Below are 14,269 nucleotides of genomic sequence, written 5' to 3'. Positions count from 1 at the left end.
CACACATTCCTAAAGATTTCCACATACATACACCCCACAAATCACACCATAAAATCCAGTTATCATGCATACATTTTACTAAAATGACAGTCTCTGATGCATTCTCAGTTTTTGAGAGATCACAGCTTCTTCATGCACATCAACAACATGTGATTGACATAGGGAAAAGTTTTTTTGTTCAGATATGTCTTTGAGATTAAGTACCATTTTTCAACTGTCCTCCCTCTTCTTCCCCAGGTCTGTGTTTGGAATGTCTTTGAGTAAAAGATACCCTGACAGCCCAAAAGGGAAAAATTGGTTCATTTTAAGTTCCCAAGAAGTTATGCCATGGAGATTACTGGGGATATCATGAAAACCAATTCATCCCTTTCATTTGCTCCACCTCTCCAAATTTTTTGTCTTTTCTGCAGATATACATAAGCAAAGGCTCCCATCTTAGCTTACTAAAATAACATGTAAAGTCTGACAAAAGTCTATACCTCTGTCAGAAGAGCTGGTCCTTTCTCTTGTCCAAGGGCTCCCATGTACATCAGGAAGGTGATCTGGCTGAATTCTAACCTTAAAGAGCCCATCCTGCAGCTGTGCAAACACTAATGCCTTGGCAAGAAAGAGAGGAAAGAACACACCCCTGGGGACACATGAAGACCAGACTGCCCTTTTTAATGGCAGTGCATGTTCATGTCGGATTAAAGCACAGTCCAGTTGTGGATTCATGTGATGGTGAAAGCACAGCCCAGTGACAGGTACAGCAACATCCATGACACAGCAGGAGGGACTGGGACTTTCTGAGGGAAGTGCCACCTTGGAGGTGGAGTGGAGAAAGCTGCAGCAGTTCTTTTTTCCCAACTGGCGTGGGTCCACCCACACAGACTACAGCAGACAAATAAGTACTAATAACGTCACTATAGAAGTCACATGGTATTTCCTAGATTTTTCTTATGTATTCAACAACAAACAAAAAAACCCACCCCAAAAACAACAACAACCACCTGGGGGAAAGTGGAGCAACTCAACAGCCTATCCCTATACTGTCCATTAATCAGGATATAATTAATAAACACATTTCCGAGTAGTACAAACCCACATGTCATTTTTAAGGCTAATGAATACGAGCTGACACAAAGCACAGGCTGAGTGCCACATTGCTTTGCTGCTCCAGACACCTGTCACTCCTTGGCAACAAAAGGGAGAAAGGTCAAGACACTATTAGCAAAACGAAAAGGGAGACTCACTTTTCCACCCAAATTGGACTTGACAGGAACCATCATCACAAATAATGCTGGGAGGTTCAGGTGTTACTGACTACTGTGAGTTTAAGCTTATGCTGCTACTAAGTTGTCTATGTATTTTAGCCAGTTACCATAATAAAATCAATCTGCATTGTCATTTACTAACAAAGAAAGCATTATTTGGGATTGGATGAGAAAACACAGTATTGGATGTCTTTTCTAACTTATATAGTATTTATGCAGTTCATAATACATACTTTTTCTGAATCCCTGCAGAAGCCAGATACAGCTAAGGCTAATACATTCTATCTCTTCCCTTTCCAAATGCATTCATGCAAAAGCAATTGAGGAAAGAAATACAGCAAGAAGAAAGGAAGTAAAATAATTTTGTCACATTTAAAAGCTGATGGACCAAGTTTTGACCTTCTTCACTCTTCTAAAAAGCAGAAAGCCACCAGTGGTTCCTCATGTCTTTGTCTTGATGGAACAGAAACAGACAGAAACAAATACCCAAACACACATCAAGAATACTTGGCTCTTGCTTTGCCACAGAATAGGCCCCTCTGCCTTTTGGGATTTTAGCTTAAGCCCGTGATTACTGACATTTATATTCCACATATAAGTATGCCCACAAATGTGTTAAGAAGATGGTTGTCTCAGTTTTTAAGTATTAGTCCTGAATCTCCTCTCCCCTGTCTGCCACAGACCTCGTTACACTGGGCTGTAAATCACCAAAAACCCCATTGGTCCAGGATGCCTTTATGTCACAGCAGTTACACTCAAATTGCAATGGCTCACATAAGGAATCAGGTTCAAAATAGTGAGGAAGAGAAGCAACAAGACAACATTGTGAATTGTCAATGGAATATCAGGGGCAGGAGCTACAACTGACTAATTTTTGAAATCTTCGTAAAGTGGAGAACTCAAAAGTAATACTATCAGTAAATACTGTAATTTGCTATTTGTAGTGCATTTTAACATGTTCTAAATGATTTTGTTGAAAAGAGATAGAAGAGATGCAAGGAATTACAAAAAGCAATTGCGTACTCTCTAGAGCACAGAAATAACCAGAAGCACTTCACAGTCATAGGGACTGCAAGGACTCAACATCTCAGTACAGAGGGAAAAGACAACCTGTTTTGGGCAGGTTACTCAAAGCTTTCACACCTGCTGTGTGCTGTCACACAGGCCAATGCCTCCTAATGCCTATTCAGTTAAGTGACACGGGATTACCACATCAGAAGGGAGACACCCAAGGGCACTGAGTGACAACACCTTTTTTTGATGTCCCTAGCCACAGAGCTCTATCTCCTGACAGGGCAGATATCCCTTGGGTCAAACCACTGAACTGGCTTTACAGTAGAAGAGGCTGTAAAAGCACATTTGAAAGCACTACCTACGCTGCTCCAGATTTACTCTGCATACTGATCATGGAAGACATAGTATAGTTTTTACCTCTGACCCTGCTATAGTAAAAAAAATTGGTTCAAGACCATGAACTTGGGCAAACAAACACTCCAAAGCTATAGTCTAGATTTTTTTTTTTTTTACAAACTAAGATACATTTTATTTTAAATCCTTCACGTGCATTTAAACTAGGTTACAGATGCCTTTTATGCATCCCAAGATAAAACAATCTCTAGTGGTTAATTAGTGAAACTGGATAGAGGCATTTTTATCATTAGTGCTCATCCAAGTAAAATGGCAAAATTATTTTCTAGCAGCATTTAAAAATGGAAGCTGCATTCAGTTAAATTTGTTCTCTACCCTAGCGTCTTTGGGTCATAAGCATATAAACCCAAGAAACCTCAAAATAATCAGGACCAGCTCAGTTCATGATACATATACTGGAAAGAAATTCTATATTCCAAAATTTTGGTGACCCTACGTTCCTGAGCTAGCATTCAGAAGGATTTTGGAGCTGTCTGTGAAGTGGTATTAAGACACCAGAAGGTATTAATTAATTGATTGCATGCATATGTACTAAAAGGACTCCCTAGAAAAGTTGATCTTTAGAAACATACTCCAGCAGTGCTTCCAAAGATGCCAGGAAAATGGTTTATTAACAATTAGAAAGGAAAAGTTACAAATGAGACTCCTGTTAGAGCTCAGGTAAAATCAGCTTTTTTGCTTAACTTGCCAAGAACGAAGAGGCACAATATGAGTAAGATGCTCCAAGATGATAAAACTAAACACTAAACAGAATGTTTCAGCGTTATGATCAAGCCTCTTATATTCAAAAAACACCAAGCTGTAGCCTGACCTTACTGCTGGCAAGCAGCTGGCAAGCCAGGCACACTTCAGTTCAGGCAAGGGAAATGCAGCTCACACAGAGTAGCACTTCTTGTGTTTACACAACAATATCCTACCACGTGGCTTGGAACAAATAAACTCATTTTAGTTCCAAACAACTGCCCAGAAAGTAGAAAATGCAATTACTATTCAGTCACTTCAGTGACTGCTCACAGGCAAGCCATCACACATTTCCAAAAGTGGGGTCCAAGCTGAATTCCACATTGTGAAATTGCATAAAAGCATGACTTGTGAATCAGTATTATACTTTGTTTGCAGCATTTCCAAACCCTCTGTCACTCTGAAAAGTGTTTTACAAAGAGCTGTGCAAAATGAACTGCAGCAACCTCCTTTTCATATCTAGGCTAAGCAGTGTTTTTACATACAAGGACAACATCTGACTTTAACTGCAGCAGATACAGCTAATTAAGTAGAAGTAATTCTGCTTTTCTGTCCCCTGGAAGACTGAAGTGTCCCAAGCTGTACCTAAGTAACAGAACACACACACCTACATGACCATTTTAATGCCAGTGCCTCTAAGCTAAACAGGAGAATTAGACTCACTGTTCCCAAGTGTCAGTAGTCACCAGCACCAGGGCAAGTCCTCCTCAGCCTCCTTTCTAAGCATTGTGTATTACCATTCTCAAAAACACTGATCTCTCTGGTGACCAGTAACAGGATCAAAGAAAATGGCATGAATTTGTATCAGGGGAGGTTTAGGTTGGATATCAAGGAAAGGTTCTTCACCCAGAGGGTGGCTGGGCACTGGAACAGGCTCCCCAGGGAAGTGGCACCAAGCCTGACAGAGTTCAATGCTCCCAGGCACATGGTGTGACTCTCTTGGGGATATCCTGTGCAGGGCCAGGAGCGGACTTTGATGGTCCTTGTGGGTTCCTTCCAACTCAGCTTATTCTATGATTCTATGAAAGGCAAGTAAATTGCTGTAGAAATGCATTTTGAAGATTCCTATTTAGAGCAATGAGGTACAGGTAGAAATGGAGAAACCACACATTTTCAGCATAACAGCCCCATGGCTTATCTAGCAAAAAGCAAAACAGACAAAAACCCCTGCTCCACATCTGCAATATGCATAGGACCTTGCTTTGCTCTCAGTTATTCCCATGCAGATGAGGCATGAGGTCTTTACTAAAGGAAGTCCATTTACTGGGGTATAGGCCAGAAAGAAAATCAGCATAGGCCCAAAGGATATATTTGTGAATAGATGTATTACCATATATGCATCGATGTATCTGTAGTGCTAGATTAAAAAAAAAAAAAAAAAACTCTCTTAAAATCACCCCTTCAGTGCAGAACAGCATTGCTAAACTCAGCATTCAAGTGCTAAGCACAAGTAATTCCATTATAAGGTTTATTTACACTTTCAACACCAACACAAATTTGAAATTTAGCCTTCTCTGTACCAACAAGTTATGTCATGTGCACTGAGTTAGCCTAGATGAAAGTATTTTATATTAAAGAAATATTTTTTATTAAAACAACAGGCTATCTAATACTGAGTCAGAGCAGTCAATGTTTTTCAAGTCAATGCTCAAGGCCATAAGAGGAATTACATTTTATGTGAAAACTTTTAGCTTTTGGAAAGAAAGCTGGGGTAAAGTTATCAATAATGAACTCTCGAATTTCAAAGTTGGTTTTCTGATGAAAAAAACATAGACTTAGATTTTCCTAACTTTCATAATATAAGTTTATCTTCCCTACTAAAAGCTTCTTCACATTAGAATATCTCCCTTCTAAAGATGAACTTGTATTTTTATTAGTGACATAGTTAAAGTGAAAAAACATTTACTGATGAGAAGATTCTGAGCGTTGAAGAACATACTGTTCTGGAGATGACTAAATGTTTAACACTGAATATCCTCAAATTTAGAGGACAACATTATCATTGCTTTGATATAAGCCCACCAAATTATGACTAAGACTCTTCACACCAACTTAAGCCTACATTTTACCAAGGGGAAGAAAAACAATCACTGTGCTGTTCATATTCCTCTTATGTAAGTGTACACAACAAATTGATCCAGGCACTCAACATACTGTGTCCAATAAAGTATCAGAGTAGATCTCTTCTTGATCTATTTCAGTTTGTACTGAACCTGATGGATGTTTCATCTAGAGATTCTGAGGCCATGCAAAGGAACCTGATTTATCATTTATAATATCTGGAATGTTAAAAAATTACAGGTTGTGTTGGTTGCAGGGTGTAATCAAGGCAGAACTCATAAATTCAGAGCAGTGCTGATAGTTTCCATCATGCTTGGAAAAAAATCAAACCCAGCCGTTACATAGCTGGGCCAATTTGGTTTTCTGGGAAGAGGTACTGCTCTCTCATGATTCACTGTGCAGTGCATAGCACTACAAAAAAAAAAAAAAAAAAAAAAAAAAAAAAGAAGAAAATTAGCACAAATTTATCTTTATGACTGATTCCTTGGAAACTCTTGGGATTAACATGCTCAATTAGGAAGCTAAAGAACAAGAAGTCAATCATGGATTAAAGTTGATGAGATCAGCCTATACACAATGCTGAATTTCTTGGGACAAGAGGGGGGGTTGAAATAGAGAATAAATTGTCAGTAGCAGCATATAAACCATGTACTGTAATGAATTCAGATATATATTTTAGGAACAAAAAGCAAAGTACTATCTGGACAATTTTGGATTAGGTTGGAAAATTGTATTTTACAGTATTCCAAGAACTTCGGCAGGCTCCTAGAATCTGTTTCCTGTAACTATTGCTACTAAAGAATATACCATTTGGAGAAGAGTTGAAATTTCTGTACCTACTTTCCATACTTTTTAAAATACCTGTTTTGTTTGATGGGAAAGCAAGAAAACAGGAAAAACAAATGCAAGGTCTTGTTCAGCAACATTTAATGTGTGATTTTGCAGCCTGTGCTATCAGCTCATCTGAAGTGGTGGCCACTAAGAGTGCATGGAGCACTTAACAGCTCTCTGCCAGACCTTGCTGACTCACAAAATCACCTCTTATTTAAAGGGGATTGTGTTTACTCAGAACTTTTGAAACTTGGAAATTCAGCTCTAGAAGAAAAATTATGATCTTAGCATTTTGTTTTTCAGTATGGTTATCTTGTTTGCTTAGCATTTCTCACACAATTAGACTTCCCTTTCAGCATCTACAAAGAAACAGCTTACTAATCTAGGCTTACAATTTATCTCTGGATTTTTAAAGTAGAAATTAAATTTTGCAGCAACCAAGGTATGTACATTATACTCTCCCTACTTGCCATTCATTTCTCTGTCATGGCCCTACACTGCCAGACCTTGACATGGGGCCATCTATTCCCACCCTTGACTCATTCAGCAATATATAATATGAAAGTGCTTCATATTAAGTATGTTTCGAAAAACCAACATGCTCCAGGGAAGTACTGAGCACATTTTTCCTGCACACTGAGTTGGCCTGAAAGCTATCTCCCATGCTACTGTTTCCACAGAACCATTCCCAAAGGTCTTGAACTCTTACCTGATATTTCTGATACCACCTTTGATCTTGCTGTGTTTCTACTTCTCCGAGCATGACATGAAAGCAACATTCCTGTATTCTTTTACATTTGAAATCAGCTATATTTCAAAGCTCTGATGTCAACAGGACAACTTTATATCATCTCCAGTTAAATATATCTGCTCAACAGATGTGAAACAGATCTTTTGTTTCACTACTCAGTTTGAAGCCAGCTACATAAGTAATTGAACAAAATAGTATTTTGTGAGTATGCCCAGGTACTTGTCTGTCAAATCTTTAAAAGCCAAAACCCTCTCATTGATCTTCTGCCTCAGGATGATGCTGAATGGTTGGCTTTAGAATCCAAATCCTTAGAAATGGATTTAGTGCACACTGCTAGTGCATGCAGACATGGAAAATAAAGGAATGGACACCCAAGAGAGGGCTTTATATTTGCATTTCATCCCTACAGCCATCTTCGTAGCTTTCCATGTAGATTCCATTGCCACTCTTAGGACAGACCCAGCATGGATAGTCAAGAGTGGAGAAGAAGCAGCAACTAATCTATCAACCAAGCTGTGTGGTTGGAAAAGCTAGATTCTGCACTCCTTTTGATAGGTGAGTTCAAAAGTAAGGGAACCTCAACTTTATATCCTGAAGCACCTTGGCAACAGTGATATACAAGGGTTCAGAAATGGGGCTGAGAATCCCACCAAAAGGAATTTCCAGGATCTGCTTCTCTTTGTGATTCTTATTTATACTTCACTTAGCTTTGTATTTTCAAAAATCAAGGGGAGAAATCAAGAGAATGGCAGGAGAACAGCGATGAAGAAATGGTAAAGGAGAGACTGGGCTAGAGAAAGGAGAAGAACATAGAGTTTCCAGACATTAAGCCAAGACAGAATCTTTTCGGATTTCACTAAACTTTATTACTTTGATGACTTAAAATTCACCTCTTGAAAAATACTAGGAGAGCCTTTTCAAGAGAGAGGGGAAAATACACTCTTATCTCCATTGCCCCTGCAATCACTAAACCATAAGGCCTGGTGTCTGCTATACCACCTCTCTAGCTGCATGGAACTATTTCAATATGGGCACACATTTTGGTCATCAAAGCAGCTGAAAACAGTTCCTGGGCCCTCATCACTCCACAAAGAATCAGCTACTGCAGAAAGGTAAGTACCAGCCTTAGCCCCATAGCACCTACTAGAAGTAAAGCCCATGAGGACAATTACGTGAGTATACATTTCACAAAACCCCAAATTCTGTATTTTAACCCACAACCGGAAAAAAACCTGGTAAATTTAATGTTTCAGAGATGCAACACTTTGGATCCTCCAGGTCTAAGTGTATATAACTGGTATCAAGATGAACTTCTATTGTGTGAGGGGTTTTAGTATACCGACCCTGGGATGCTGGGAAAAGAGATGGCAATATGCTCTTCTCAAGCATTTACCATTGTTTAATTAAGTTAAATCTTAATGCCTTAACTTGCATGCCTGTGCAATTTCTGTCCAGATGTTCTGCTTCCAAGCTGGATCACCACCTCTTCCTTCTCTCTGGTATTTGCAAAGTATCAGGGAATAAAAGTTATGATAGCCTCAGGCCTCTCTGCTGCAAAAGCCATTATGTAAGACTTATTATATCTACTCCTCAAGTGTTAAAACTCCACTGAAATAAAACAGAGTAACAAAGGTATAACTGGCATTCATATTCATTATGTGCTTTTTCATTCAACTGTATAAATATTTACTTAGTACAATCCTTCTGAAGATACTTCAAAAGTAGCTCAAGTTCAAATCCCTGTTTCATTACAATGCTAAAAGGAAATTCCCCATTGATCACATATTCAAGCAGAAAATACAGGTAAATATTAAATTTGTCCAGGGCACTGGGAAACAATCAGGAACATGCCACATACACAAGCAACACTGCAGAAGTGCCAGGCATTTAACTACTATTCTCTCAAACTGGAGGATTTATTCCCTCGTGGAGCATCTCTTTCATGAGCATCATTCTATATCACAAACTGAACAGCACTGCCAATCCTCATAGCACATACACAAAACAACCTTTCTTTCTTCGTGTAAAGCTAAGGAGGGAATAAAACACCTCTTCTCTCTACCCTGTATCCCTAGGATACCAAAACTGGTGTCTCTTGGGTTTCCAGGCAATTTGGCTACTTTTACACAGTTCTGGAGGGGAAATTCCTTAAGGTTGCTAGTAAAGGAAACTCACCAGGGAAAACCAAATTGAGCTCTTCCCATTGCTGCAGGATGACAATGTTATTTCTGTCACTTCATCTCCCTTAAAGCCTTGAACTTGCTCCCAACTCCTATGCAGCACAAGCACAGAGAGGTAACTGAGGTGCAGGGCTGCATCTTGTGAAACATTTCTCAATGCTCAGGTGTTGGATAGAACTGACTTGTCCTCAGTCATGGACATGAGGAGACACAAAAACTCATGTGGTTCAGGACACTATGCAGAAAGAAGTAAACACAGCCTAAACAGAGTGGAGAGAACCTCTGACCTCATATTCTCAGAGCAGACTTGGATTTTATGTATTATACAGAGATATCTAGCCAATAAAATTCCACCCTAAGGGAAAGTCATTGAGCTACCTCAGGATGGAGGTCCCAGAGAACTCCACTTGTATTCAACCCCTTGCACAGCTGCTTATATGGAAAGGCATAGTTTTGGCATACAACATTTGATGCAGAAATTAATTTACTTGTCAGACTATAGTAAAAGAAACAAAGACACACTGTACTATAATAAGCTAGAAGCAGGACTTCCAAAACTAATTTTCAAATAGAGAAAAGAGTCCTAGCAGGAAATCATGAAGCTATTAAGCATTTTCTGAAAAGTTCAGGCAAAACCCCAGCAACAGCCAGCCACGCTCAGTAAGAAATACACTAGAAGAGTTCTTTTCAAAGCTATTTATATTTTCTTTACACAATAACAAATATTGTTATATCCAACAGTATGTAAAAATCTTTACTAAAAACATGATGTCTACTTGCAGCAGACTAATGAGTGTTGAAATTTTAACAGGTAAGAGATAATTCAGAGATAGCAGAGGAAAAGTGGAACAAGTTAGCAGAAAATATTCGTTTGTTCTCTCGTGTCATACACAGAAGATGATCAAACCCTGATGGAGTCAGGAATACTCTTACCACTTACCACATTTACCACTCTTATCATTATATGACTTACTGAATAGCAAAATATTACTCACCCACTATCTCCTGTAATTGATATAACTACCTGCCTAATTATAAATGTTGCAATTTTGTGTTTCTCATTCATGGCTTCTCAACCGTACAAAGAAATAGAAAATCTAATATACATGCACATATATTAATAAAACTGATCAACATTGTGGAAAATGCTGTACCAAGTCATCACTTGATACTCAACTGATCAAGCCACTGACTTCAAGTTCCTGGAGTATTTCTAACTAGACAACAGCACATTATAAAAAATCCCTTCCTGATACATCCTAATTTCAAGACTATATTCTGCAGCATGAGAACTACTACTCATATCTTAAGCACACTGAAATGGAATGGTAGTAACAGTATTCAGTTCTCTGTAAAAACCAGTTTCAGTACTTGACATCTTCCAGCAAACTATTTTCAAAATACAGTTATGTTTTAATCAGGTGATTTGATTTAATAATTTAATTATTAAATCAAATAACCTGATTCATTTTGTAAATGAATGTAATTTACAAAATTATCTCTTTCCAAAAGACAAAGCAAACTAATTTCAGCTCCAGATAATATATGGTCTCTGTAACTTGGAACCAACAGCTGTAGTTTTTCATCATTTATTATTTGCCTATTAAATGCTATTAAATGAACTTTTGATTTAAATTTAGCCCCCCAAATTCAATTTTTTATAAATATAAGCACTAATTGAAATGTTTTCATGAATCCAAAGATGCTTTCAATAAGAGTGTTTGCACAGAAGGAATTAACTCTGTCTCTAACATCTCATATCCAAAGCTTCACAGTACTGAAAATCTTTGGTTCTTCCTTTGCAAACATTAAAAGATTCAAGTGAACTGATTTGAGGAGGGAAACTGAATTTTAAATTGTTAAATGTGGAAAAAAAAATGGCAGTCTTTCTTGCTCAATCCATTTGGGTGAGCTTTTCTAGTTACAAGAGATGATTTAAGGAATAAGCACCAGTAAGACCCATCCATTTAGTTACTCTTACCTCAATAATATACAAAACCACATTTTTGTAGAAGCAGTACAGTATGCATTTGGTAACTCGATTGTAACTCCAAGCACCATGGACCAATAGTAGCTTCTCCAAGTAGGAAAACTGAAAGACAGAAAAGAAGTATTTACATATACAAAGAAAATTAGTTGAAAGTAAACACCTATCCTCAAGGAAAATGAAAAATCCTCATATCAGTTCTGAAAGCTGTTCAAGTGCAATATTTAAGCAACTTAACAGAATATATATGCAAAAACTACTCTAGAAATACTTAAAGATATGAGCTTTTTTGTAGCAAAACTTCTGAAGGTTTAAATGGTGAAAAGTCTTCAATAGTTATCATCACTCTGAGAGCAAAATCAATGTTTGGGGATTTACAAGGTTCAGCACCTCCTTTCCCTGTGTAAAATGAACAGCCTAATAATCAAAATTATCTTGAGCTGAAATAAAATACACAAGGGGAGAACAAAAGATGCATTTATAGAGAACAGATACTTACATTAGTATTTTCTGCCCCCAAAATGTATATGACTGTGTTGTACATAAAATATTGTATAAAGCAGCATTTGCCAAAAAGGGCAAGTAACATAATTTTCTATAATTGTGTACCTTTTAATGCTAGTTTGAACCCCAGATGGAGCTCAAATTCAGAACTTTTGAAAATAGACTTCTATGGAGCCAGTGTTGTAATCCAGACTGGGAAATGCATAATTTTCTAGTCTTGGCTTTGTTAGTGAACCTTTTTATGACCTGCAGCATTCCTCTTATGCCCAGTTACCCACGGCTCAAAGTGATGACTTTTTTACTGTTTAGCATGTTTAGTACCTGAAGGGATCTTGGAGACTCAGGTAATTACTTGCTTTGCTTCCTTTTCTACAAAGTGACCTGACAGGAAAATCCTGACTTCCTAAATTTAGGTTCTAGACCATTTATTTTAACCAAAACTTATTTGAAATTGAAAGCTATAGTAATAAGTTAGGAGTGTTGTGAGGCAGCTCTGCTCTCATGCTTTCCCACAATGAAACCACTGAACCACAAATCCTGAAAGGACAGCCTCTCTCCCATGCATCAGCAACTCAGATTTGTTAGGATATGCCAGCAGAGAAGGAGAGAAAACAAAGTGAACCAGGCTTCACTGTTCTCTGCTTAACTTGAGCTAGAGCTATAACTGGGACACCCTCAAGGGAGTAGCTGACCTGTTAGACCCCTAATGCCTCAAGTTAATATGCAGGAGAGCTACAACTTTCCTGATCAAAATCACAAACAAAACACCTCCAAGGTGATGGGAAGTTGCCACAATGTCTGTACAAGTCATCCCAAAGCTCTTATGGAGAGTAGTCAGATACAACCTGAGAATCTCTCTCTGCTGAATCGAAGAAGTGAACCATCTTGGATGTCCTTCTTGAAAGCTCAAGGCAACAAAAATTCCTACGATTAATTGCTCTTGTCTGTGCTCTCATGAAAATGAAAGGAATATACTCAGAGCCCAAAGAACACACCGAGCCTGCTCACACCCATGAAGAGTCCCATTAAGACATGGCAAAGAATCAAATCTGCTTTGATGCTGATATAATGCAAATGCACAGCTCCTAGGATAGAGCAGTACAGACAGGGACTCTACCAAGACACTGTCCTTGTTTGGATGCTTCTGTATTTACAGCATTTTGAATCAGCAGGGAACATTAGGACCACCTGGCCAGCCTACCTGTGAAACAGTCTAAGTTTTCTCAGTCATCTCTGCATCCACCCTAGCATAACTTCTTTTATACAGAGATTATCTTCTAGAATCTATCTTGACTAAAGGATGAGGGGATGGCATGTTGCGAGGGGGGAGAGGTTGAGACAGTGAAAAGGCATCCACAAAACAAGCCAATTTTTCCAAAGAAGGAAACAGAAACAAGAACATTTGTTGAAGAAAGAAGCTTTCTTAATTAAGAAAAGGAAACAGTCCCTAGACACCAGATGTTCTCTGAATTAAGATGATAAAGCTATTTACTGAGAAAAAAAAAAGGTTTTAAAGTCTACTACTGTCTCTCTAACTAGTTAGGTCATTTGATTTGGGAATTCTCCAAATAGAGGTCACTGGTGCAATATCATTTCAAGGGAAAAGGATGATTCAAACAGATGCTCCTTGCACCTGTGGAAGCTATTTCAAGTGGAGTCAGACACAAGCTGGCTTTTTATTTTTGTTTGGTTTATGCTTTGATTCTCCCTGGAATCCCAAATGAGCCTATATAGAGACTCTCTCTTCTCTAAGTGCCTACTTCTGGCAGCCCTGCATTTGAAATAGCATTTGAACATGAGATGCTACATTACAGTGGTCGTCTTAAATTACTCAATAAGAACATACTCTGCCTTCAAGGCATGCACATACAGTAATGTTTTAGTGGGAGTTATATGTCTTTGCTGAAAGAAATACACTCCATGGAGATCAAGTTTTTCTTTTGAACACTAATTTACTTTTTTTTTAAGCACATACTACCACACAGTATTAGTCTCCTCTACTAGAGGGATTTTTTGTATGTTTTCTAATTTAATCACTACAAAGTTCTTTTACACAATCACAAAAAATACAGTTCCACTGTGTTTCACTAATTTTTGAATGCTGCAATTCTGAATGCCAGTGTCACCAGATTTTATTTCATATTGAACTAAAAAGATTCATCATTATTGTCAGTAAATCGCTGACTGGAACTTAAACCAAGAGCAACTTCCATGTTCTAACAATAAACTGAAATACAGGGGGGTTTGAAAAGCAACACGTGAACATGGGATTACTTCTCCAGATTTAATGCTTCTGCAGCACAAAAGAAACTACATGTGTAGGGCCTTCTACAGACAAAACTTATGCTTAGTTACTAAAGCAGAAGTAATAAATTATCTGAGGAAGTCGAAGTAAAGAGCATTCCATTAAGTTACACAGCAGAAGCTATATATAATCCACTGAAATTAAAATGTAAAACTCATTACAAGATACCAGAGACAATGACTATGGCAGTTCCTATACTGGTATATATTTGGACTATGCTACTGTTTA

The 14,269-nt window shown here is 38.0% G+C and overlaps 1 protein-coding gene across 1 annotated transcript in view; it reads right to left on the bottom strand.

Moving 5' to 3' along the window:
* ATP8A2 (ATPase phospholipid transporting 8A2) overlaps window positions 1-14,269 on the bottom strand; it is a gene marked incomplete at its 3' end in the record, with an annotated part of 287,257 nt that overhangs the window by 104,603 nt on the left and 168,385 nt on the right. The window contains exon 27 of the mRNA XM_083855240.1: window positions 11,227-11,337. Within this exon, the coding sequence (XP_083711366.1) occupies window positions 11,227-11,337 (111 nt within the window). The remainder of the gene's footprint in view (window positions 1-11,226; window positions 11,338-14,269) is intronic.

The sequence above is a fragment of the Zosterops lateralis genome (assembly GCF_965231275.1).
Source record: "Zosterops lateralis genome assembly, chromosome: 2".
Taxonomy (NCBI): Eukaryota; Metazoa; Chordata; class Aves; order Passeriformes; family Zosteropidae; genus Zosterops; species Zosterops lateralis.
Note: the sequence above shows the minus strand (reverse complement) of the source record. Positions and strands in the feature narration are given on the sequence as shown.